Consider the following 27,740-nt stretch of genomic DNA (forward strand, 5'->3'; position numbering starts at 1 on the left):
GCGCCTCTCGACATTGTCTCTGCCCTCAAATGAATTCTACAATTGGAAATAAGAAAATGTTTTCTTGGATCCCCGTGCTTTTTCAGTTTAATGGCGACCGTTTTCTTCAGATAACTCGGTTCTCTGCCACGATATTAGATAGCTATCTATACCTCGTTGTGTTACGAACAAACTGTCTTAGGAGAAGGATCTTTACTAAGTTATCTCTATCGCTAAATTATTGTTTCTTGTTTATTAATGCGAGTTCTATTGGATTGTAGAGTTATTTGTAGGTAATTCATTGAAAGTATACCGATACTTAATTAATACATTGTAGGTAATGTAAATTCAAGGATGCAAAAAAAAACTGATTTTCATTTAAAAATTTAACCAATTTTATTAAAATTTTATTTCAGTTATTGAAATTCAGTAAAGTTAACAGAATTATATGCTGCATTACACATTCGTAGATTAATTGAAAAATCTGCTCAGATTTATTTTAAATCTGTGCCGTATTAACCAATTATCCAAGTGTTACACCAAAAAGTAGGTTTAAATATACTTAAATATAAACTTCTTGGCAGTCGGGTAAATGAAACTCTTTTACTTACTATTACTTAGATGTTCTCTTCATGTTAATCGATTACCTACCACCAAAAATTAACTCGGTCAAAAAAAATCCTAAAATCCTTTATCCTTTCAAATGTTTTAATTAAGGCAAATCAAATTCGGCAATCTTTGCCATTCTATTTTTAAATGTATTTTTTTTTATATAGTGCTAGTTTTTTATATTCAGCCAATACTTATAAGTATTTGGATTTAACTTCTTTTTTCTTGACTCAAAGCTAATCTACTGGCTACAAAAGAGTTTAGATATGACTGCCATAATCGAATCTACTTATACAAAGCTACGTTCGTACAACCAGTTAGGAAATCGCTTCGTTTTTCAATACAACGCGCAATGCGGGCGGAAGTCGGGTAGCTTTGCGAAAAAACTAATATCCCATTTATGTGTCCTCCCCTATCTATACCTATGGAAGGGAGCGGTTCTCAATCTGTGGGGATCATCCCTTTTTTAAACGGAAACATAAATATGGAAAGACTTTTGGTAGCGAGGTTTCGTTGGTCTCCGAAATTGTGATAAATATTTTAGATGTTGTTTTGTTTTGGAATCTTACTTGGATTGAAGAAGTTTTTGGTACTGCTGCTTGTCATGTTTTTAGCTTGCGTGATTGCAAATTTTTCAATCTTGAATTGAAAATTACAATAAAGTATTCTATGTACTCGTATGTATTTTTTAATAATTTAGGAAGATTTATTAAATTAATTAATTCACACCAGGTATTAATTAATTGTGTTACGTTACCTAAGCATTCGATCAACCGAATGATTTCACTGAGTAATTGCACAAAACTAAACTGAAATCACAGAAGACAATGTTGAGAAACGCCGATACAAAATACCTACATAATATATATTTTGGATAGGGTGGCTCCACTAACTGTTAGGTATAGGGTATATCGGTTTATTTATATGGAGAGTGCGTACGGAGGGCGCTCCGCCCTCCCGGCGTGGGGGAGGGCAGGGAGGCACAACACCCTCTCCCTCTAATCAGCTCTAATCACCATATCAAACGACGCACGCTTTCATTCCCGTTGACAACACACAGATTAGGGGCTCGTGTGTTTTGTCCATTGTTTTATCTACCTATATACATAGATCTATAAACTTGATATCTACGTGACAACGTAGAGGATTCTGTATTTAGGTACCTCTAGGTATATGCATCTAATGCAGAACTGATTTAACACTAACTGAATGCTGCAAATTATTATGCGCAATATATAATTTATCAATTGTGTATTGCTACAGCCATTGCGCACACATAAAACCTATTGAACTTCCTATTCAACTACAACTGAGTTTTTTTTTTGTATCCTGTAAACAATTTAGACTCAGACTGTCCATGACTACAGATTGGTCTTCTAATTTTATCACGACTGTCAACTACACATAACTTATGTTCATTACATAAAAACTTTTCGAAGTAACTCTAACCTTTTTTCACCGAACAGGTGTGGTTTCAAAACCGGCGCGCAAAATATCGCAAGCAAGAGAAGCAGCTACAGAAAGCGTTGGCACCGGCCGTGCTTCCTGGCTGCAACGGCATGATGAGGAACATCCAAGGGTACAGGGGCTACCAGCCGTACCCGCACCCGAACACCATCAATAGATACCCGCAGGTGAGTTATATATACTGGCAACTAACATGGTAAATTATAGAATAGATGACGACATTAAGTTAGGGAATACAGAACATAAGAGAAATTTGATGACCATGTAGCTTCGCTTTTTTTAAATACACTGTTTGTGTCGGATTAAGAATTTTCTCGTACGGTAAGTGAAACATATGCGCAGGATATACTCCGGTTCTGGTTTTTATAGGGCTCGGTGTGAACTGAGTCTATGGGCTAGCTATAGCAAACTAAATAACAAGTAATAGGAAAGTGTCAACGACCTAATTACACTATATATTTAAATTCAAGGAACCAAGAGATGGTCGTTTCAGTTTAAAAAAGTAAAATAAATAGCAAGGAAGTACATAAAACACATACACAGGTTGTGTTCATTTTGGCCACAATTTGAACGCCATTACCATGCGGCGCTAATCAGTCTCCGTGATTACGCCATAATGCGATTGGATGCTCGAACCGTCTGACCGACGAAAATAATGCAAATACTGACCACACGTTCCAATAATTCTGGAACCGTATAAATAAATGTATCAGCATGTAGATTCTGGCACGATTTGAGCAAATCTGTAGCTGTGTGCGCTAATGTGTGGACACGTTGATTGAGGCATGTATGTGTGGGTGCATTAGCATCGTAGTCTGTTTTACCCGTTCTGTGTTAGATATCTACGAATATCACGCAACTGGCTAGTTTGATCATTAAACAGGCTCATCTCAGGAATACCTATCTAACTAGCATGGTTTTGGAAATCTCTTTGACGGATCGTGGATCGTAATGATTCTTTAATGATTGGATGGCGTTGATATTTAGCACGGCAACAGTTTTTATGTGGTTGTATCACAAGGTGTTGATAATAAGTAATATGTTTACTTACAATACAAACCTCATGTTTCGCATTTGCGACTACATTTCCAACAATTTTTCTATACAAATATGGCATCATCAAATCATCTCCTGTAGTTTTGTACGCAATTCTAAGTAAGTCCCACAAATATTTTGATACATAGGCATACGTGACCACTCTCTTTCGTCTCGCTCCCCGCTAGTGGATAGTTATTCAAAATATATAGGCAAATATTGGTTTATTCGCCCTCACATATGTTCACGAAACACCAGATAGTGTTCCGTGCACAAATAACAATAAGTAATAAACATATAAAATGGGGCCTAACCATCACCGCCGCGTCGCTGACCTAACGTAATTCCGCACCGCTATCCCATTAACGCAAGTGTTAATCGGTATAAAACGTAAAGCCGCGGATTAATTTACGCGATTAACATAAAACAGGGCGGGAAAAATCATTATGTTCGCAGGCCGACGCTGCGTGGCAATAATGCGATGACGAGATTGTGGACCGACGTGCCTAGTGTGGTAGTGCACTCATTTTTGTGCTGTTTTGTTGTTGAAGGGTGTTTTAGTGTTAAGGAATTAGGAAGCTGTTTTGAGCTTTGATGCTATTCTTTTGGCAGTTTATTTTTTCCTGTATGTAGATACTTATTTAAAGGTATAAAAATTGTTAAAGCTAGGTACTATACAATGACATCATCACTAATGTAATATATTCTTTAATAAAAATAAGGAGTGTATTATCGATAAATAAGGGACCTTTGATATCAGCTTCTCATTAACAACAATTTATTATCTTAAGATCCTAAGGTTCAATACAATTGTTGTTAACGATGGAATTAGTTTTTGTTATTTTATCTTTGTATTTTTTACCCTTTGATTTTTGTTATAATATTTTTAATTTCATTAAACTAATAAATTGACCAACGAGGGCGAGGCTCGTACGCATTCCGAACTCCTTGCAGTACTGGCTGCAACTAGTTGTTTACTTTTTAGTTCGTCTTTTGTTTCTGTTTTGAGTTGTCATCGCGCCGTCTCGCAGCGAGCCGCCCTCTCGTTTTTCTTGACTTTTTTAACCAGTTGTTTAATTTAAGGCGGGGTTTTCCCTCTTTCCCGGTGTTTACCGCAAACTATTGATACAGTCCACCTCCCACCGAGCACATCCGTTGGTCCTTCGAGCCGGATCGTTCCAGCAACTTGGATACTTCGTACACCGCGAACTGAGAAAAAAAAATGGTGAACACGCGAAGCGCGGCGCGCCGGGAACAAGATATTGAAGAACCTACGCCTACTAATGTAAAGAAGTCAAGACCATTGGTAAAATCTCCTTCTGCGAGGTCTTCAGTGAAGGCGAGGAGGGCACGATTGATACTCGAGGCGGCGGAACAAATGGCGCTTCTGAAAATGGAACTCATTGAAAAGAAGCTGGCTGCCGACCTGGCGAAGCTGGACAGCTGCGGCTCGCAGTCGCTAGCTGATGGTGAACCTGGTGAAGAGGAAAATGCGTCTCGAATCGAGGAGTGGGTGAAGACACAGCGCGTCACTAGCTGTCACGACGATGCGCTGCGCCCGGCACAACGGCAAGACGCTGTCTTGCAGCAATTGGATAACGCCGGCCCATCTCAGCTCGGGAACGTGCAACCAAACCAGAGCGGTACTGACGACGGCACTATGCACATGCAATCGGCATGTGTGCTTAAGGACCTCGCCGCCGCCACCGCAACCACCAACGCCAACCAGGCAGAAACTAAGCTGCTTAACCAACTGTCTATGCCAAACGACTTACCGAAGTTTGACGGTGACCCGCTTGATTGGCTACAGTTTAAGCAAGCATATGAAGAGTCTTCTCAAGTCTGCAAGTTTAGCGACCGAGAAAACTTATGTGACGTCACTGCATGCGGACAACCGCATCATCGCCTGCTGCACTACGTGCCGATCGCTACCGCCGAAGAGGTCGTCGCCCCAAGCACGGCGACACAATCTGGTAGTGAACCAATTGAAGTGGTAACTCACATTAACACCAACCACAACGAATGGTCAGTGCGGTTGAAAGTGGTTCCCGAACTTATTCACGGACCTAATGGTGCATTCCGTGCAAGTGCAGTTCTTGACGACGGCTTCAATGTCTCAATGATCAGCGCGTCGTTGGCTGCGCGCGCCGGTCTGCGCGGGCGTACACAAACCATGCGAGTTCGTGGCGCATGGGACAAGAACGAGCTAGTGTGTGCGGCAGAATTAGTGGACTTAATCGTGTCTAACAAACTCGGTGAAAAGTTTAATATAAGTGCGCGTAGTGTCAACGAACTGAGTTTGCCTGAACAAGGGTCAGTGAACTTTAAGTGCGAGACCTATGACCACTTACGTGATATTAAAAACGATCTGTGTTTTGCGTCGCTAAAACCCGACTTTCTGATAGGGCAAGATAATTACCATTTATTATTACCTTTAGAGACACTAGTAGGCAAGCCAGGCGAGCCGTGCGCCACCCGCACACCATTGGGTTGGTGCCTGCACGGCAGGGTACCGAGTACTCAAGCTCAGCACACGACGTTGTGTGTGTCGGACGTCGCGCCTGTTGTTGTCTCCGCGACCGACGAGCTGGATGACGACGTGCGACGCTACTTCACGCTGGAGCTAATGGGAGCTTCACCATCAAAGCATCAGCTGTCGGCTAATGACCTCGTCGACCCTACGAGCGCTACGAGCAGCGCTACGCCCGTAGCGGACAACACCAGTGCTACGCCGCTGCCGTCGACGACGTTCAACCAAACTGTTGAGAACAGAAATTGTTATAGAGAACTCGAGATGCATGTATTCTGTGACGCGTCTGTCAAGGCATTCTGCGCTGTGGCTTATTGGAGATGGATTGATCACGTCGATAACATACGTGTGGCATTCATTGCTAGCAAATGCAGAGTTGCGGGGAATAAACCGATTTCAGTACCGCGTCTCGAACTACAGGCCGCGGTGTTAGCGTCTAGGCTCGCGGACACTATTACTAACGAGCACAAGATGAAAGCTGTAAGGAGAGTGTTTTGGAGTGACTCTACGACGGTACTCCACTGGATCAAAAATAACGCTCGTAATTACAAGATGTACATTGCCAATAGATTGGGAGAAATTGACGAGTTGACTCGAATACATGAATGGCGCTATGTACCGACTAAGCTAAATATAGCAGATATAGCCACACGAGAAAACTACGATTGCTCGGTGTTACAAGATGAGTGGCTACAGGGACCTGTATTCTTGTATAAGCATCCGGAATATTGGCCGCTAGATGTCGTTGAACCTGCCAACAAAGAGTTGTTAGAATGTGTAACAGTAATTGATAACACCATAGAAACCTGTAACTTACCTGTACCTGAACCTTCACGCTTCTCTTCATGGCTACGCTTGCTACGAACAACAAGTCGAGTACTTACCTTCGTTGATAACATTACCAAGGCCATCAATAAGAGAAAACAGATAGCTTCCACCTGTAATCTGAATGATGACGTGATGGACAGGGCTGAACGCTTACTAATAAAGCACTCACAGGCTTTATCATTTGGAAAAGAGATTAAGCTACTTCAAGCGTCTACGGCACTACCTACTTCGAGTAAGCTACTTACCTTATCTCCGTATCTAGATGAGCACGCAGTCCTGCGATGTGGAGGCCGCATCAACGCTGCTCCTGAAATAACTCCAGATGTTAAGCAACCTGTTATACTAGATGGTCGCAGTCACATTACTCAGCTGATTGTGAAGCATTATCACCAAAGAGCGTTCCACGGCCACCAGGAGATGGTGGTAAATGAGCTGAAACAGAAGTACTGGATTATACGTATTAGACCTACTGTTAAACATGTCATTTCAAAATGCATGCTGTGCAGAATCAGGCGTGCACAGCCTCGACCTCCTCGGTCATCAGCGTCCCTTTACCCACACTGGAGTGGACCTGTTCGGACCTATGGAAGTGACCATAGGACGCCGCCGAGAAAAAAGGTACGGCGTGTTGTTTACCTGTCTCAATGTGAGGGCTATACATGTTGAGCTCGTAGGAAGCCTTACTACCGATGACGTCATAATGGCTCTCCGACGAATGGCAGCGAGACGCGGGTGGCCGCGACACCTTTACTCGGATAATGGTACTAATCTGAGAGGCGCCGACAAGGAGTTGAAGAAGTGTGTCTCCGAATTGGATGAGAAACTCTTAGCTGACGGAGTACAGAGTTACAGCATGACCACTACATGGACGTTTTCCCCCCCTGCCAGCCCACATTGGGGTGGGGCATGGGAGCGACTCATTCGCTGCGTGAAAAACGCACTGAAAGTCGTGCTGAAAGAGCGAGCGCCTCGAGATGCTGTTCTACAAACTCTCATGACAGAGGTTGAAGTGATGGTAAATAGTCGGCCCCTCACCCATGTGAGCGTTGAGCCGAACACTGACGAGACATTAACACCCAACCATTTCCTCCTTGGCTCATCCTCAAACCTACCGACTATGGGCACCTTTGATGAGTCAGATACATTCTTGCGCAAACAGTGGAGGATTGCTCAGCAGCTGGCTGACTCATTCTGGCGACGGTGGGTGAAGGAGGTGCTGCCGGACATGCGTCCGCGAAAGAAGTGGCAGCAGGAGCAGAGGCCCTTACAAGTGGGTGACCTCGTTTTAATTGTCGATCCCGCATCCCCACGAAACGTTTGGCCACGCGGCATAATTCGAAGGGTGATGCCAGGCCAAGACGGCCGCATCAGAGTCGCCGAGGTGCAAACAAAGTCGGGCATATTGCGACGACCGGTAGCACGAGTTGTGTATATAGCTATCGGGAATGAGTGCTGACGCACTGGGGTGGGGGATGTTAACGATGGAATTAGTTTTTGTTATTTTATCTTTGTATTTTTTACCCTTTGATTTTTGTTATAATATTTTTAATTTCATTAAACTAATAAATTGACCAACGAGGGCGAGGCTCGTACGCATTCCGAACTCCTTGCAGTACTGGCTGCAACTAGTTGTTTACTTTTTAGTTCGTCTTTTGTTTCTGTTTTGAGTTGTCATCGCGCCGTCTCGCAGCGAGCCGCCCTCTCGTTTTTCTTGACTTTTTTAACCAGTTGTTTAATTTAAGGCGGGGTTTTCCCTCTTTCCCGGTGTTTACCGCAAACTATTGATACAGTCCACCTCCCACCGAGCACAATTGTCTTTTTATTCCTTATACTAATTTATATTCTTCATCACCCAGCACCACGGCAGCTACGAGGAGCTGCAGAAGGACATATTCTCGCTGTCACAGATGGGCGGTGGCTCGTACCCCATGCCGCAAGGCTTCTCCATGGGGCACGGCGCCAATATGAGCGCCGTCGGCATGCGACAGGATACTATGGGTGAGTTTTATAATGGTGTCTGGGGTGCTTGTAGAGGAGGGGAAAATATGAGGTAAGTACCTACTATGAAGGTTTTGAGTGATTTTTTTCAGGTAATTTTTTAAGAGCAGAGCGAGAATTTTGACGTGATTCTTTTTATCGGAGGACATATTTGTGATTGACTTTTCTGGTCATCCTGATAAAGTCTCTTAAATAAAAAGTGTGAATTACCAAGTCAGAAGAATGCGTATTACCTAAATGGCTTGCCAAAAAACATTTTCTTAAAAATCTACAAACACGAAGAGAAAATTCCTAACAAAATAACTACCCTAAAATATTTTCATACAACAAATTGCAGTAAGAGCGATACGAACTAAAATGTAAGTTTGTACCGTAAAACAAAAAGCGGTAGACGTCGGGCGAGCGGCAGCTTTCATCAAGTTTCTATTAGAGCCGTCAAGGCAATTATAAAGTTGGCTGGAGCGAAGATGATGCCTCGTTTTTATACAAATATCCCTTGTAATAATGGGAAAACTTGGTCCTCGCCACACGGCCCGCCGACAGATGATCGCAAAGAAAAAGAACTCGATTACAATTTATTAATATCACCGCTCTGGTTTTTATCACTCTTTGTCTTTGAGTCGAGGCGAACTTATGCCTTTAATCTATTGTTTTACCAATAAATATTTTTCATTTTGGTCGTGACTTTGAGTACTGAAGAACGTGACGATTTAAAAATATCTAGGAGCATACACGTGTAGGTAACACAATGCCTTAATGCGTGAATTGTCACGACTTTTGGGTCACGATGTCACACGGTTTGTTTTTATATGCGCTGTTATGTACGTACAGATAGTAAAATGTTTGAATGTTTTCAATCGCACATTTGTAGTGTAGCGTATTTTCATTTAATTCTTCTTCTTAGCATAATTGGACAACGTAGTTTGTAATCGACTTCATTATAGGAACAAATAACTTATATCTACCACATTTCATCACACATAGTAAAAAAACGTGTGACTCTTTTTAGATAAAAATGATGATTAATGAGAAAAACTTTTGACCAATATAGAGAGTACCTACTCAAAATAACATAAAGCCGAGTTTTTATTCTAGTGTCGGAAATATAATAGGAATCTCGGCATGCAGGTAAAATCAGGCGACAACTAAGTACTAATAGGTACATACGGGCACAAACAGACATAATATGACGTAGATGTTATAGTTACACGTGCTTCATATCGATTGCATTGAAATATACCTATACCCACAGTTATGTACTTATGTATGTAGGTCGTCCAAGACATGTGTCGAATAATTGATCGGGCCTTGAGCGTGCGGCCGGAGATTATTCATTTGCTATCCTCAAGCCAAGACGTTTATATCACCTAATATACTAACAACTTATACAAACTTGGTATCTTAACTGGTATCCGAATATATCTATTAAGATCTATAAAGAATAGGCATTATATTTCTTAACTACACATGGAAATAGCCGTAGGCTCTGTTTGCCCATCAAATGTTTGTAATTTCAATATTACAATTTTAATAGGTTTCCGCACACAGAATCCATTTACTGCACTCTATTTCGAAAAATAGAAACGGGGAAAAAAACTCGAAGCGATAAACCGTGAAATACGAAGCGGCCGCGGGCGCAAAGATTCCTGCGTAAGAAAAAAACGAGCAAGGAGGCGAGGCATCGTACCGTAGATATTCTAATAAGAAAATTTCCACTACATTTACTTTGGCGGGCGTCCTCGCGGCGTCTTGGCAAATATCTTATTTCCTGCGGCGAGATTGCATCTTGAGAAAACGCGAGGGTCGATTCGGTTCCTCACTATTCGCTTCCCTGCCCTCCTCTACGTATATCGAGTAGCTACGTATATATAGCTACGTAGCGCGACTACGCGCCGAACGTGCGCTTCGCGCTTCGAACTTGCTACGAACTCTCGTAGACTGCTAATATGTGCTACGTACTAACAATGTCTAATGTCTTACCGAACGAAGTTAAATATTACTTGGGAGTTCCACCTAGTCTTTTGTCTTGAATATCGAAACGTTTCTTTAAAAAAAAACGATACTTATGAATCTCCATTTTGTTACGATTTTATTCTTGCGTGTTTACGTCCTTTACTCAGCTTCTAATCATGGCAAATAATAATTAAAAATCACATAGCAAATTCTGAAGTTTAGTAATAATATTGCCTGTCATCTCCCATTGATGCTCTAATTCTTGCACGTCATATGTTTTTACCCATTTATTCTAAAGATCTTTTTCCACCAGGTATGAGCGCCGAAGACGAATGGTACAACAAATCGCTGTCTGCTCTACGGATGAACAGCGGCCACCACGCGAACCTAGCTGCCGCGCCGATGCTCCAATACCAGACCTAATCGTTGCTGCACGGCGCCGATTACTCGCCGGCGCCGGCGCACGACTACGCGCCGCCGTAGTCAGCGCGACATGGATCGCGAACTGCGGAAACGTTCGTACCTACGTGGTTTGTCTCCAAATGTACATTCATTCTGTAGCTGTTTCATTGCCTACTTATGTTCTCAGTAGCTGTTTGGTGGTGTTTACATTCGTACCAGCGAGTATGTACGAATGTAAGGTTTGAAGGAAATGAAGTGGTGAAATTGTTAATATATGATTCATCTGTCATGTAACACATCGGTAGTTTTTTCCCAGTTTAAAGCAGTTTATTGTTGTTTGTAAATATTAAAATTAACATAAAACTATTCGTCCTCAAGAAATTCAATAACCGTTTTCTAAAACATTTGGAATCATCGATTCGGTCGATCAGCATTTTCAAAACTGATCGATTTCTATAATTCTGATAATAGAAGGTAAATACCAAGTCCAAGATACTTCAAAAATACCACTTATAAAGCGTCAGTTTCCACAGAAGAAGAAGCAAAAAAAAAACATTATTTTCTAATATAATTTGGAGTTTGGAGAATGTCACAAGTTGGTGCGCAAACAAAAAGTTCTATCGAATAACTCTCACGCGTGAATACGTGTTTAGAATATAAATAGGTACAAATAGTGTTTTAATTTATTTAGACCTGTATTAGTAAAACAATTATAATTTCTTTAAACCGATCTTTATCGAGTCAATCGTATAAAAAATAGCATCACTAAACTACCGTGGATATAAAGGTGCATTTCTATGCTAAGCTGCAGTCGCGTGCGGTCGATCGTTAGATGCGGAAACGTACCTTTAAGTCCTATGCTTGACAATTTGCAAAGAAAGCTTGTCCAGCAAAAACATGAACCTTATATATCCATACAAGCACAGAAATGTATCTATGAATTGAAGATTTCATAAATGATTTATTAATACAGGTCTTAAAAACGTTTGTTTCACGATATACGTAAATTGTGTATGCTAGTCATTATTGTACAGACATTTTAAATCGAATAAGCTAAGTAACGTATTTTCATGATTGTCGTATTGATTGAGATATATAAACCTTTGTCTTTGATGGCTCTAAAACTGAACTTAATTATTTAGCACAGATAAAAAAGAAATAATAAACATCAATGATTTCCTAATTCTTACGATATTTTCATTTCTAAAACTGAATATTTTCTTCTATTTCATTAGAAATTCTTCTAGCCGAATATGAAAACTTACGTTTCCTATATCTTCCCTATATTAATGTCACTATGTAGGAAACATATAGAGCCATCAAGGAATAAAGTGTTACTAAACATTGCAATACAGCCTATGTAAATATAAATTGGTTTTTGCATGATCATTTCTAAGGTGTTAACAGCTCAACGATATTGTAATGTTAACTAGATATTGTTTAGTCAAATTATAATAAGAGGCCATTTTCATTACATTTTTAACAGATTATAAGAGCCTTTTCACACAACACTGACGTCGCGGCGGCGATACGCGCGCCCTTTATCATAATGTATGTGCTCTCTATCCATATCGCGTTAGATATCCCGCCGCGACGCATCAATATCGCAAGTCTGAAAAGGCTCTAAAACCAAAGATTGCTAGTCAAACTTATACACATTTATCAAGACCCTTTGATCTCATAGAACTACCTAATTATAAGAATAAAATAAAATGAAAAAATATTATAATTGTTTCGGCTTTTGTACAAAACAAAATCATATCAATTAAGACTGTTTCGACGATTTCCATTCACAGTCAGTGGCCATACTGTGCATTTTAATGTAAATATAATATGTAAGGAAACTTGTCTAATAATGAACATGTGTAAAATGAAATAAATTGTGTAAAATGTAATTGACTGTTTAATTTTCATAATAAATAACATCCAAATCAAAATATACATAATAAAATCCAAATGAAATTATATTCACAAAAGAACCCATGTCTCAAAAAAACGTGTTCAAGTTATATGCCAATTTTAATTCTATCCATTTTAGCAATCATATTTACGATCTAGTAGGGTATAAGTCAGCATTCCATTATTTTAAAGAATAATGTCTTCAATATAGAGTAACCATACCTCCCATTTATATTTCTACCACCAACTAAACTAAGCAAACAACATCTATATACCCATACGGATCAATAGGTTAGAAACATAATCCACCTTCGCGTCCAGTTGGTTTATAGTTAAATCCACAGCAAAAAGATCTTCTAAAACATCTACCCGCTCAAAACATCATCCATATAAAAAAAACACAAATACTCATCTAACTCCACTACACCGACTCCGGTTTAGGTATAGCAAAGTGCGGGTTAGTGACTGAATGCTTGTCCAAATAGCGAGAGACATGCGCCATCACTATGCGCTCGCCGCTAACCTTCTTCCAGAAGGTTGATGCTTCCATGCGCACCTGCTTGCTTTGACCACATTCCTGGGAAAAAGTGGTAAGCTGTGATATTAATTCAGGTAAAGATAGACAAAGACATGCGAAGTGAAAGATGGCTGAAGAAGAGTGGGGAAAGTAATACTTGACATTTTTCTCACAGATCAATCGTAAAGCCTTATTCCACTTACTCTGATTTATAATATCTTTAATCGCTTTCTAAGTAGAATTCTGTAAGTCAAAAGTCCGAAGCGACACTTATTTCAAATTTCGTTTCTTACCATAATTTAACTTTCTGAATGCCATTGCACTTGACTAAATTAATTACTTGACGTTTGAAAAATTACTTACCGATGGCATAGGAGTTCCTGCTTCTGCCGCCTTATCCTGCAAAATGAAAGGTTGTCATGAAATTGTATATTAAGAGTTTCTTTTATAGTAAAACGGTTGTATTGATTGAGATTAAAATTGAATCGTATTCGGCTTTGTATTCGCCTGTAAAAAGTAACAATAGGTAAGTAAAATATTCTTTTAATCCTTGATGCGACTTCAGACACTATATCGACTGCAATCAAGCAATACCTCCTATCTGACATTTTTGTTTCAAAAAACTCGTATCTACCATAAACTACCTTTAGATTCAAAATAAAAACAAAAAACTTTATTAATCAATACTATGCGTAAAAAAAGAAAACTTGGATTATCAGTATCTCATTATACCTACCTCGGAATAAGGATATATTAAGTTTTATTGTTCCCCTTTAAAATCCACTCGGAGTCAGATAGGAGGTATTGCTTGCTTGCAGTCGATATGGTCTTGTATATTTAAATTTACCTCTGAAGCAACAATTGCCACAATGATTGCTTGACATGTTGACTCGATTTGGAAAATCTGGTCATTAATTATTGAACACGTAAGGAACTAAATTAAAACTTACAAACATAGCCCTTGCAACGAATTTGTCTATCATAGAACGGAACGTGCCAACTTTCCGTGGTTCCTATAACAGAAACGAACAAGATACATTAACATCAACCATTGAAGTAACTCTGAAAACCGCTAGCTCACCATATCTTAGAATCAGAAATCCTTTAAAAACTTTAGATTTGAGATATGATATAAAAGTTACATAGAACCCTACTACTGCACCACTACGAATTAGTAATGATTACAAACGTAAAAGTAAAACAGAGTTTGATGAACTCTAACACAAATATAGCTCATACATCAGAGTAAAATATAAGCCACTGTTTATCTGTGCAGCTACAATAAATAACAGCTACGATAGGAATGAAAACGGCTACTATGAAGATAAAAAACTAGAACCTGAAGGTAATCGCTTGAAGAAGCAAGGGATTCCGTGGATCGCTCCGATTCCAACATCGTCGATTTCATCTGATTCACCTCCGGGTCGAACATGGCAAACTTGGATTTCACTAAATCTTGTATCTGAAATCCAAGTACACTTCATGACTTCTTTTATAAAACATTAAAACTACATATCTTTAAATACGTCCTTCTAATATTACAAACGCGAAAGTTTGTATGTATGGCTTATGGATGTTTGTTCCTCTTTCACGCTAAAACTAGCGGATGGATTTTGATGAAACTTTCCAGAACTACAGGTTATATATCTGAATAATATACGCAATACTTTTTATACATGAGAGAGAACTCTCCTTCACGACGCGGGTAAAACCGCTTGCGGAAGCTAGTATTTTATACTTGCAGATTTTACCCTCCGTATTTTAGTGGAATAAACCGCCGTGAATTAAATATTTATCTAGCAAAGCATGATTGCACGCTAGTAATGCCATCTCTTAGCCTGAACATCCAAAAGATAATCTACGCCTACATTAGACTGCAAGCCCACCCTACCAGCGAATGTTTCCATTTACAAGTGGAAAAGTGAGGCACCGCTGGTTTGAAACATTTTGAACCCAGATGGCGTTGATTGTTGGCATTGAAATTGTGGTGGTTGCCGTCGAATTTGGCGTTTTACGAGTGAAACTTATGGTTTAAAATTGATATAATAAATGGCTATAATCAAGATAAGTTATCCATATGTTTGACTACGTTTGGAATAGTCAAATATGTATGTACATAATGTTTACGCGTACCGTGCCAATATCTTGCTCGTTGATATCATCAACGAGATCTCTGAACGACTCCTGGTACAAAGCGGACATCCATGGTTGCGTGAAGAAGTCGTAGAAATCGTCTATTTGCTTCTTCTGTAAATATAAATAAACAATGTAGATCTCATAGCAGAATAGCAGAATTATATTTTGCTCCAGCGCTAAGTGTTATATAATTTCGTAGGAAAAAATTGGGGTAAATATTTCGATCCTTTTTCTGATTTCGTACATGCCTTGAACATTAACCCCCTTATTAATAAATACGAATAATGTTTATCCAAGTTTAAACAGATGAAAATGTATGTCTGTTTTATTGATAAGAGGGCAAGAGTTAATAGGATGTACAGTTACCGGCACGGATATTGAGCTCTCGGCGGAAGAGTGGGGATCGTTTTGCGCACCCGTACGTATAAGGCAATAAGGCAGTAAATCGCTTCTGCGCGTGTGAAGGTCAGGGCTCAATATCTGCCGATAACTGTAGTATATAGTGTAGTAACGAAGAAGTATATAGTGCTTGCAAGAATTTGGGGATGAAATAACCTGCTAACATTAGATGTTTTTGCATTTTATCTTACCTGGAATCTAGTATACAGCTTATTGAAGAAGGCCTCGTGTTTCCCATAGAGCTGCTGCAGTATTTCTGGTGAGAAAGGCTTGTGGGAGAGGCAGGTGACCGCGTCGACGACATGTAGCACGTTGAGATGGAGGCGGAAATAATTGCCACCTTTGTCCGTCAGAAGTGTATGGCCCTGGGAGTTTGAAGGTATAATTTGTTGCTGCTTTTATTTAATATATTATGTCGCAAGTATGTAAACCAAAAGTGGTAACTTTTTATTCATTTTTCGGTGACATGGCTGATGAAATGTTTTGCTTTCCATACAAAAGAAAAGTCTCCAAAGTATTAAGCAAACAAGCTAACATTTAAAGGCACCGTTTTTGTGGAGTATTATTACGGCTTGTGTTTAAACACCACCCAAAAAAGTACCTATTTTACTACCAAAAAAATTCTATACGGTTACCAAAATGGATAAATGGTCACCAAATAACGTTTCCAAAAATATTATTAGGTAAAACCATTTTTTCGTATTATTGACTACTAAAAAAATATATGGACGCCTTTAAAATACACTTAAGACCAAATATTATATATTGTCACTACTTAGATGTTACCAATTATGTAATACCATGACTCCTAATTTGGTCATTTTTGTTAGACTAAAAAAGCTAACGATCGCTAGAATATTTCCCAAATACCAATTAATATACTGGGGTTCCCAAACGTACGTCGCTTATTTATTGTTATATGAATTTGTGTGTAACTCAGTAGTAAAATGTAAGCACGCAACATGCAGCAAGCATGGCTTCTGTCACGGCTCCGGCACTGCGGGGCTCCGGCGGTCCCATGCGAGCTTATCGTCGCAGATGGTTTTCACGCTCACCACCGCAGCTTCGGCTTGCTGGCCGGCTCCGCCGGCCAGCCTCAGCCGCGGCGGCGAGCCTTAAAAACTACCTGCGCCTCATCTCGCAGGCCGCCTCGCCCCTCCGCGCCTACGCGGTTTTGAATTGCACTCTAGGGGTAGGGCAGACAAGACTACGTGGAGTCGGTTTTGCAGCGATTCGTTTTCGTCACTAACTTTGATTTTGGTAGTAATATTAATCTTTTAGTTGGATAGAATTTGGTGACCATTAATCCATTTTGGGAACCAAAAATAATATTTGTGCGAGATTTGCGATTTTTCTGACGTTATTTTATTTTTTTTGGATCATAATATTATATACTTTAGTGCCCTTTTAATAAAGTCAATTTATTTTTTTTGGAGTTGTTTATTTTATTTGGTGCCTCAGCTTAGTCTTAAAAATATTTTTGGTGATCGCCTAAATTATACCCTATTATTACTATAGTTAAGGTAATTTAAATTATAGTGAATATCAAAACATTATTTATAGAATTATAAGTAGGTACATTACCTGTCGAGGTAAACACTGTTGTATGGCCATAGGGACCTCTTTTCCAGGCTTTCTTAGCTTCAAGTAGTACAGAGGTCCCGGCAACGCAGCAAACTGAACGATTGGCGATTCGAATTTCATCACTGGTTGCCATCTAATAACCAATTTAGGAATATAGGTATATTATTTGGACCCCAAATGGAGAAGCTCCAAATTAAGCAAAAGGTCTTATCTTTAACACGTTATACTTTTACGGATTCACGCTACTATAACAACTTACCGTCTGAATTGTGAAGTTATTGAAAGTCTGCTGCCCGTAGTTGAGCTCCCTTTGAACCTGAAACAAACAAAATTTTAAACCCCAAAAGCTTAGTTAGTTTCATTTAGTGGTAAAAATTCGTAAAATCTATACTAATATTACAAAGAGGTAAAATTTGTCTTAGTTTGTATGTAGGGGGTTTTTGGAATCGCTGGTGGGATTTCCCAAAATTATTTTACTGATAGATATAGCTACAACTGAGTGCCATAGGATATATTTTACCCCGGTACGGGCAGTAGTACCCACGGGACGCGGTTGAAACCGCGTCAAACCACTAGTATTTTATAAAAAATGTGTAGCAAACTAGGTAACAAACATACCCTAAGCCAGCAGAACTGTATCTTGGTAATAGATCAGGGGGCGCTTCACAGTTTTCAGGATCACCCATCATGAACGGATCGAACTTGTGTAAGAATAATCTTGCCAGCTGAAAATATACCTTCAAATAATAGCACATAGTACAACTATGGCATTGTGATTGAATCACTCAAATTCACCAACACGCAGGCACAGCGCGGTGAGGCAATGACGACGATGTCAATAAATTAGTTTCGCTTTAAGGGTTAAAAAGTGATATGCGAAATAGTTCCCTCGGAACGTGAGTAAACACTGTGGGAAACAGCTTGTACTGTTTCAAAGGTGATAAACCCTACTCAAATCCTACACCATACTATATGGAGTGAAGTAATAGTGAGTGCACTTGTGTCTGCGCAAATGCTCGTGCACTATAATATGTCCTGCGCAGCTGGCTGATCTCCTTACATGAGAACAGCAGCCGTAGCCAAAATCGGCCGTGGACGCCATTATATTATTATATGGAGTACATTACCGCTTCTCCAATATCCTCAGAATAATGATTAATATGTAAGCTCTTGCCCGCGTACAGTCGCCGAGAGTAGCGCACGCAAGTGCCCGCTCCGAATATACTGGGATCGTTCGTCTCAAAAGTAGGACTCACTACCAAACCTCCGTCGTACACCAAACCACTTTCGTTGATAGCTGTACGGAGTATAAGAAAATATTACGGAGAAATAATATTATAATCAGCTTGGTTTTGGACATAAGCCAATTTTTCAGATTGGCAAGAAAAGAAACACATCGGAGGATGGAATTCATATAGTTGAAGTACCAGACATTACATGATATGAAAATTCTATGTTCGCCTGTACGTACCTACAAGTAGTAACGTAAAAAAAGTTCTATCAACATAAGTTCAAGTAAGAAGAATTTTAATTTCCAATAAGTTTGCGAAATACCTTTAAATGCATGTAAGTTAATCGCTTTCAATCCATAGTAGAAAAGTGCAAAACTTCTAAGAGAGATGGAAGTTAAAGGCGCCATGAAGTCTAAAGACTCCACTCGGTTGCCTATCTGATGCCACGCTGCTAAATGGCATTGACGTAATACTCGGATGCCCATACTTTCTACTGTGGCTTGGACTCTTGCATCAATCTGTAAACTTTCATAAACCTATTCTGGAGCGCAGATACGCGAGTTACAATTGATTTGTCATTTTATTATTTCTTATCTTCTTCTTATGAGAGCTTTAGTACTATCCAGTATAGTATTTTTCTCCAATTCTTAGTGTTTTTTATACCATACTCAAAAGCTGAAAGCTAAATTGCACACACGGTCACACTGATCATATTATGATCAGAACTTCATAGGATCTGAGCTCGTAAAGTAATTGAACCCTATATCTTTAGAACGGTATCACACCATACTGCAGTCAAACAGTAATAAACTTGTTATATAATTATAAGCTCAAACATACCGTCTCATCATTAAAACAATTGACTCTCAGAGGAGCGGGTTCTTCGGTTGAAGGGAAAGGTTCCACAAAGACAATGAGTTCTGGCAACAGTCCCAGTTCTAATAACGCTGCTATACAACTATAAGCTTCAATACAATCCCCGTATACTATCACCTGGTTACGTTTGCTTAATGGCTCTCGAACCTCCTCTGTATAAACAGTTAAGATTGCGGTGTAGAAAAAAATAGGTTTAGTGGATCAGGCAAAGTAGTAAAAGCGGATAAAAGTCGGATAAAAGTAAGGTTGAAATACAATATCCGGTAATATACCTCTAATGGAGTCATCATCATTTAGGAAAAAAATAGAATGGCATTTCGAGATCACCTCTGCACTACATAAACGTAGACTTCTAAGAAGAAGTACCTACATTGAAGATATGCAATATGTATAACAATATATGCTTACTAGTATCACTTATCATGCGCATAAGATGCCTCAAACAGATGTTTGCTTCGAACAGAGAATTGATAAGGAAAACATTCTCAGGCATCTCAGGAGGCATTGGGACTGTCTCGGCCTTATATTTGGGGTTGTCCAGAAGCATTCTATCACAGGGCTTTCCTTTACTGAAGAAAAAAAAAGATTTTAAAAGGCACGTTCAAACAGAAGATACAAAACCACATAACTGCAAAAATACAGTCGCTTTAACTTACGCTACTTCCTTCACAAGTCCAAGGGACTCCTTAAGATAATCAGGATGTTGAAATTGCTGTCCACAAGTCAGAACCAGTTCGTCATAGTATTTCGTTCCACCACCTTTTAAGTGGATGCATTTTCTCTTCCTGCAAAAAGACTCTTTAGAATATCATTTATTTAGAGCGATGAGCGAGTTTGACAAACGGTCTCATCCAAATGAGACAAGACTTCAAATATTGCAGCAGCCGAAAACTCTTTACTTCAAGACATTCATCAAGGAAAAATCGAAAAAAAATAACACCAATATAGAACTGTTAACGAAAGTAATGATTACCTGTCTATTTTAACCATAATAGCGGACATGACATCCAAATAGTAGTAGAAGGGAACGCTCTTGAGGTACCGATCAGTGTACCGTCCATCTCTCGGCACGCATATGTCTGCTGCCTTCAAACAGTCGGCCACTGTTGGTAGACCGTGTTCAGATACTAGGGTCACGTTGCTGAACGTTAGGTATTGAGAAGTAGGTCTAGAGGAAAAAGGAATTAGGAGTATTGGATAAAATAAATTGCCTGGTCTTTTTCTCATCTTTGGCCATTTGGATGCCAAGAATCGTGAATTGAGTTTTGATCCCTTTATTAAAAAAAGTGGTAGTAAAAGGGAATGTTGCTACCAAATAAAGTGAGCAGCCTTTTCGGGAATACCAATTTTTGTCTGCTGCCACTTTTTGCTATAATCATTAATGCAATGTCTCACAGACTACAAAAATAATATGAACATGTTTAAGCAAAAATTTTCATATTCTGCATCGCTGTCTAAAAATCCTAGGAAAGTAATTGCTACTTACCCCATGAGCAAAGTCTCAAGGAAAGCAAGTCCGGTGCGACTAGCGCCTACAATCACAATACTGTTGTTCACGTAGACTTTGGGAAGGCTGGTCAAAGGACGTTCCAATACCCACAATGCGAATGGACAAGCCCTGTGATATGGAAATATGTATTTTATGTATGGCACGCCAGTCTGCTTCTGATCGAAAACTATGTCACACAATAAAAAAACGCAATTTAAAAGTATGTGATGTTTCCCGAAATCTTGCAAGATTCATTATTTAAATGGATTTTTCTCTGTTCCGACTATTAATTTAAAGTAAAACGAGTTATGACAAAAGAAGAAAAAGTAAAAAAAAACACTCACAAATCCTGGTATATTTTCTCCAAATCTTTGTTACCGCTTATATTAGGTACCTTTTGACGCGGGTGGACTGGGTTCATGTGTCCAGCCAGAGACATTAAATTGCGACTTGGACTCTGGTTACAGAAAACAAAATCAAAAGAAACAGCCAGTATATAAAAAAATAAGAATACATATAAAATAAGAAAAATATCGTGTGAATGCTTACCGCATCACCTTTAGCGAATAATCTACAAATCCAGAAGAGAGTGGAGTATCTTGAGTGTCGTAACAGCTCTCGCATATACCATCGGGCGTGAGGCTCAAATGCTGGCGAAATAACGCCTGCTAATATCTATGAGAGATATTTATTGTTCTAACATTTATGTTAAGACAAACAGAAACTAACAAGTAAATAAAAAAATCACAAACCGATACTCAAGATTCAGCCAAGGCACAGTTGTGTGTGACGGAATAGTAAAACCTTTTACTTGTATTTATCACTTGTATCTTACCGTTCCATCAGTGCCAGGGCGACGTGGTTCTGGTTCCAAATCGTACTGAGTTCGTATAGCTGTACCGTCTTCTAAGCCACTAGACAGTGAACAAAAATGAGGTATATAACAAAAGAGCATATAGAAATGTTCTTCATTACGACAGGGTTTTCATCATCTCTTAATTAGGTAAGTACTATATAATTATCCAGCGCTCCTCTCCTGTTTCAACCCTCCTTTTTACAGCTCAGAAACCACAGAGTTGAAAACCGTAAGTTTCCAAATCTAAAGCTGGTAGAATACGATTAAAAAAAAAATCGGATTATAGTAAGTATACTAACCCTAAAACCACAACGCCAATAGGTTGGTTCTGGCTGAGGAAAATAAATGACTGCAGCGTGTGTGACGTCAGAGTAGATTGGAACAGGTCGAGTAAGTTTTCCTGCCGCGGTGCTTGTTCTAATACGTCTTTCAATGCTATTGCGTCAACTGCCTCGCCGGGTCGGACCGATAATTTGCTGAAATGGTTCATAGAAAGACGTTGGTATTTATTGTTTGTCTGATGATTGGGAACTTAAATTGAGGCTATCATTCAAAGAAATAAAAAGAGATGCTGATGGTTGTTGGTATACCTGATATCAACAGAATTGTTTGTGTGATTCTACTACCTACAACTTTAAAACTACAATTCTCAAATCTTGAGTTTTGCAGCGTAAGGGACAAAAAATATGAAATCTTGACAGAACAGTAATATTTTTGTGCCTATTCAGAAATATTATGAATATTTACCCTCGCACTGAATTAACGTGTGCCACATACAACGACTCGTTTATGTACCTCATTTTGGAACCGAATGGAGTTACAAGCTGGAAAATAAATAGTGTTACATACATTGAGAACAATTATTTTAAAAAAATGACTATCATCTAACTTTCAGTGCATTTTTAGGTACTTACAGTAAAGTGTTCTAATAAGGGAAAAGATGGATGGTTCGTAGGCAGACACATGACACAATAGTCTCTATTTGGAAACATCTCGTACGCCGCTTCGAGCATATCAAACCCATACCTATAAAAATCAATATTTCATTGGTACCTGCATATACCTAAGATTATGTCATCTGGTATCATCTAAATATGAGAAGAAGCCATTGGGAAGTAATGTGGCAACAAAACCAGTGATTAGATCTTTATGAAATACATTAAGAATATCACGTTGATTCAGTTTTATGCCAACAAGCAAAGAAATGATAAACGATATGAAATTACGCATCACTTTCAAGGAAAAACTGTCCAAGTTTAACTCTTCGGCACTTAACATCCACCAGCTAAACTTACTACAGAATTGGAAATTACCTCTCGTCATAATCCGGATGAATAGCGAATAGCTCAAGCAGGAACGCGTTCGGAGTTCCACTGTATCGTATAGGCTCCGGCGTTTTAGCAGACCCCGAACCACTCGCCGATACTTAGAATTTTTAAGTATATAATAGGCAGGTATGATTTGAAAAAAAAATATTGCATTAACACATCAATGAGGAAGGGTAATCTTAGTCAACAGTGTAAGATTTTAGTCAATGATAAAAATTTGGTAAGGTTTCAAAAAGGCCAATCAAAAAGTACGATTGGTCTATGTCATAGACCAAATACCTATGTATACTTATACAAAGAATACGGTAAGAGTCTGACAACGCTACGTGCTACGCGCCTTGCTACGCCGTAGCACAAGCGCTAAGATTTAAACTCGCCGATTTACAAAAAAGTTAATAAAACTTACGGTTCCTTTTCGATTTTTCCGACTTTTTATCTTGTGCAGAATCTTTGCGACCGTCTAATATTTTCATTATAACTTCGGCAGGCCTACAAAAACGTTTCGTAAATATCTGTGGTGACCGTGAAAAATAATGACATGTTTATAATTTACTGTGCAATTTTGTTATTTACAAAATAACAGTGGCTATATTTATCAAAACATTTAACTAAATAATTGGTTCTCAAATAAATCATGTAGGTACCCAATAAGACCAAGTTCTTACCCGCCACCAAAAGTATCGTATCGTATCATCTGAGGAACCCTCAGTAGATCAGTGTCAATATTAATGATATCAAATTCAAACTCTTCTTCTTCATCATCAAACAGATCTAGAATTTGCAGCTGATTTGGATGCAATTCTGCCGTTGACAACTGAAGGTGAAACAATACAGTTACAGTATAAGATAAGCGTCACAGATTTTATTTATGTTTTGACTTGGTCATCGTCTTCTAAAAATTACATTTGATGATTGAATTCAAATTCGCTGGTTAAATACAATTTTTAAGGTCCAATCCGAGTTCCCAGATGACTCTATATATCTATCTAAACGTAAGTTTTCTTAAAAAAAAACTACCATCTAAATATTACCTATGTACATCAGATACTCTACTTGATTCATATTCAATGGTCGTCTAGTACCTGAGTACCTTATTTTCTTATAACTAATTAATTAATTAATAATACGTACCCGCTCAGTAGGCGTGGGCGGCGCCACGCCGACACTTCGGAACGTATTGAATTCGTCATCTTCGAAGACCCAAGTCACCTGATCGAACATTCAATATTATTTGCAAAAAAATAATAAGTCAGCTCATGTCATTTGTAAATGTAAAATAGTCCAGTAGATAATGAAAGAACATTACTGTAAGTATACGTAGGTACACGTAGATTTTCTTACCCTCGATTTCGCATCCTTAGAATCCTTTGCCTTTGTAGTTTCCGCATAAGCTTCGTTCAAGAGACTGTAAAGTTAAACATTTTTTTATGATAACTATGTACTACCTACTTAGTCATGATTATGACCATTAACGGCCATTCCCAATAATTTACTGCAGTCAAAACCGTTTATTTCGACATCGTTTAGAACAACATGCCGATTAAATTGACCAAAATCAAAGGTAATGGCTACTCCTACCTGGTAGTTACACATCGGTTTTTACGACTGAATATGATGTGCGTTCACCATTGACCAATCTTTTGAAAATAATAAGTTAGGTATTTATCTACCTATTTAAATCAAGGAGAAAGATGCTTTTATTTTATTTTATGTGCAGCATACAAATAAATAGATAATGTATTTATCATATGTAGGTACGGACCTGTAAGTGGACTCAACTTCTTTCGGCATGAATTTGGGTGCGTCATCCAAATGTCTCAAGCCACCAAATGGGGACAGAACAAAGCTTTCCTCTAAAGACTCGTAGTTTATTTGGGTATTCAGACACATCACTCCCACTGCTAATTCACTGTGCTGGAAAACATATGATTAGGGAACTTAAAGTTATACCCCTCTATATTAAAAGCCATCTTTCTTTATTAAAAAAAAAAACTTATTTAAAAAATAATAATAACATGATATAATAATGAAACATTCAGAAGTTAGGATACCTTTTCAACCAAGTCTGGACATCTAGAGAAGTGGTAAGACTAACACAAACACAAAAAATATTTTACAATCCTCGGAAAATTCTCTAAATTATAAGTTCCAAGTTTTTAAGGAATAATCACCTCACAAACAATTAATATCCTCTCAGACTCCGGATGCCTGGATATCAGTTCGCTGATGTAGAACTCTCCGTAAAGAGAACGCAGTCGATCTGAATGTTGCTCGAGGATCGGCACCAAATCATCGTTGTCTTCCTCGCTGAATGACGTCACGATAAGAAAACAGGAAAATGTCTCAGTAGGTACATCAAATTAAAAAAAATGCTACTAGTAGGTACTAATTCCAATATAGGTACTTCTTTAAATAGAAAGGTAAGTATTTTTGACTACTTAAATACCTACTCTTTTACAAGCTCAGCGTCATCCCATCCCTAATAATCACACCCGCTGTTTTCATAAGCAATAGTAGAAAAATATAAGCAACGGAAGTAAAAACACTAACACAGCTCTTCTGATCCTCAGTCGCGGACAGACCTCCGCACGGTCGGCCACGCAAAGCGCTGGGAGCAAGTCACCACTGATACCGCGCTCCATCACTGTCAAGCGACGGAATGAACCCTCCGACCGGGACTGCCCAGGGACTAACACTATAGCAAATAGAGAAAAAAAAAACTATAGAAAAGGGATCAACATTTTGATGAGCAGCACCAAGACAAAAAGTGGGTTTTAACCAGTCAAGTACTGGTGGAAGACCCATTCATAACTGTCATGTCATTAAGCCCTCTCGGTGTCGCTGTGTCACGTAGTATATTGTGTTGATTGTGGGTACCAGCTATCTTATTTACTTTCTTGTCCCAACAGTTCTTACTCTTTCTGTGTCCCAATCAGCCACATTTTTACCAGTTCTCCCTACAGGCACCACCATTCAGTAGCTTTTTGATAGGCAGAAAAGGTGTCTACAGGATATCTGCAATTTCTAAGAATACCTACTATATAACCTACTAATACCTACTGCTCTACATACATAAGTGGTACATACGGGGATGGGAAACCACAGATTTAATCATAGCGATATGCAGAATATAAGCGTCGTGCATGAAGATCGATCTGAGCATGCTGTCGACTACGTCACGTCCGTAATTCACGTTCCAACACAACAAATGTATGAACAGGGTGTTACGAGCATTCATTTCTGGTGCCCTGAAAGAAAGATTAAAAGTCAGCGTAGTAAGTAAACTAGGTACATAATGTAAAAGTGAAACTTTGCAGTAACCGGCGCGGTGTAGCTGTAATTATACAGCAGGATAGGTACATAATATACCCCCAGAAAGAGTGAAACCGCAAGTCGATTTATATGTTAAACATGTGTGTTGTGTAGCTACTACATACGTAACCGAGTAAGAAAAAAATACAATAGGTATGTACTTGTATTTGGCCCAGATATACTCCTCCCATGCACAAGGATGTACTGCCGGCAACAACGGGTAATCCCTGGCAGCCAGGAAGCCAATAATGGATTTGTTGATGTCCAGTTGGCATATTGCCAATACACAGTTCTCACTGAAAAATAAATTACAATTAGGTAATAAGCTAACCACGAATATAATTTACGCGCTGCTTGTATATATTTTTTTTTATCCACATCGTTTTTTTTTTGCTTTTCTATCCACATCGTTGTAGTTGCAATGCTCCCGTCACTTGGCCCGTAAAAGCGCATGCGGCCCATGCCCTCCGCATACCTCCGCGCGATGATACCAAAAAATGGTCTCTTTGCACCTTCTCGTGCGATATTCCAAGCCCCCATAAAGTTTGGCTAAAACACGGATTATAATTACGTTTTGCGTCTGCCGTTATATCTGCCTACCCTTACTCCAACAATGTTGGTGTCGGCTTCCAGTCTAACCGGTTGCAGCTGAGTGTTTTACATGGAATGATTGCCTATCTGACATCTTCTACTCTGAGCTGAGAAGGTCCTAAACCATTTGCCAATTATTATACAAAATGATATGGCCCATCATAAAATAACATCACATTTTGGTCGAGGGACTAATTCCTACAGTACATAGTTTAAAACATACATGAGATACATGATATCGTGTGTACAAGTGACCCTGAAATTCTTAGATATAGATTCGCCAAGTAACTCCAATATATGAGGTGCATCTTCAATGTTAGCCATTCGGACAGTGTCCAAAGGCGGAGGCTTCGGCCCACGCTGATGCAGCATTGCTCTACAAATTCACTTCACACAATGTTTCTATCAAACAAATATTGTCACAAGAAATGAAGTTTCCAGTTTCTATGTACATTTGACAATAAGGTGTCATATTCAGAAGAGACAGATTATTTTTTTATTGCATCTTAGAATAAAATAGGTGAAAAAACAAAAATACTCTGTGACTCAATTTTAACATAATACTTTCAAAAATAATTTATACAAACTATAATGAATATTTGTATGTATTTTGAATTCTCTAATTTATCTAGGAATTCTAAACGACAAGATAAAGATCGATTTTTTGATTCCTTGAGATACTTATTTTCCAATTAGATGGAATGATTTTGACATATCAAG

General features: G+C 38.9%; 2 protein-coding genes across 2 annotated transcripts in view; one reads left to right on the top strand and one right to left on the bottom strand.

The window, feature by feature from the left end:
- LOC110379809 (homeobox protein unc-42) overlaps nucleotides 1-11,174 on the top strand; it is a 30,722-nt gene extending 19,548 nt beyond the window's left edge. Inside the window, exons 4-6 of the mRNA XM_021339617.3 lie at nucleotides 2,055-2,222; nucleotides 8,305-8,446; nucleotides 10,713-11,174. Coding sequence (XP_021195292.1) covers nucleotides 2,055-2,222; nucleotides 8,305-8,446; nucleotides 10,713-10,822 — 420 coding nt within the window. The 3' untranslated portion in view covers nucleotides 10,823-11,174. The remainder of the gene's footprint in view (nucleotides 1-2,054; nucleotides 2,223-8,304; nucleotides 8,447-10,712) is intronic.
- A 1,086-nt stretch (nucleotides 11,175-12,260) lies between these two features.
- On the bottom strand, nucleotides 12,261-27,474 carry LOC110379810 (cilia- and flagella-associated protein 61). Its single transcript, XM_064038698.1, has 33 exons — nucleotides 27,244-27,474; nucleotides 26,591-26,725; nucleotides 26,205-26,365; nucleotides 25,668-25,812; nucleotides 25,289-25,424; nucleotides 24,880-25,031; nucleotides 24,459-24,522; nucleotides 24,249-24,326; nucleotides 23,783-23,931; nucleotides 23,524-23,606; nucleotides 23,103-23,214; nucleotides 22,704-22,815; nucleotides 22,537-22,613; nucleotides 22,089-22,265; nucleotides 21,769-21,847; nucleotides 21,483-21,608; nucleotides 21,278-21,390; nucleotides 20,931-21,062; nucleotides 20,418-20,612; nucleotides 20,101-20,229; nucleotides 19,853-20,013; nucleotides 19,409-19,596; nucleotides 18,891-19,086; nucleotides 18,464-18,633; nucleotides 17,955-18,061; nucleotides 17,596-17,652; nucleotides 17,337-17,469; nucleotides 15,944-16,117; nucleotides 15,351-15,464; nucleotides 14,557-14,679; nucleotides 14,168-14,230; nucleotides 13,581-13,616; nucleotides 12,261-13,277 (listed from the first exon to the last, which is right to left on the bottom strand). Exons 1-33 carry the CDS (start codon nucleotides 27,390-27,392, stop codon nucleotides 13,122-13,124), a joined length of 4,182 nt encoding a protein of 1,393 aa, XP_063894768.1. The 5' UTR covers nucleotides 27,393-27,474; the 3' UTR covers nucleotides 12,261-13,121.
- Between the last annotated feature and the right edge of the window lie 266 nt (nucleotides 27,475-27,740).

Source organism: Helicoverpa armigera, chromosome 16 (genome assembly GCF_030705265.1).
Source record: "Helicoverpa armigera isolate CAAS_96S chromosome 16, ASM3070526v1, whole genome shotgun sequence".
NCBI lineage: Eukaryota > Metazoa > Arthropoda > Insecta > Lepidoptera > Noctuidae > Helicoverpa > Helicoverpa armigera.

Coding starts and splice junctions, on each gene's coding strand:
- LOC110379810 (XM_064038698.1), bottom strand. CDS start 27,392: ATGCTGCATCAGCGTGGGCCGAAGCCTCCGCCTTTGGACACTGTCCGA. Junction 25,813..26,204: donor ATCTGTGGTTTCCCATCCCC/GTATGTACCACT, acceptor TATTTGCTATAG/TGTTAGTCCCTGGGCAGTCC. Junction 13,617..14,167: donor TCGTTGCAAGGGCTATGTTT/GTAAGTTTTAAT, acceptor TTCATTTTGCAG/GATAAGGCGGCAGAAGCAGG.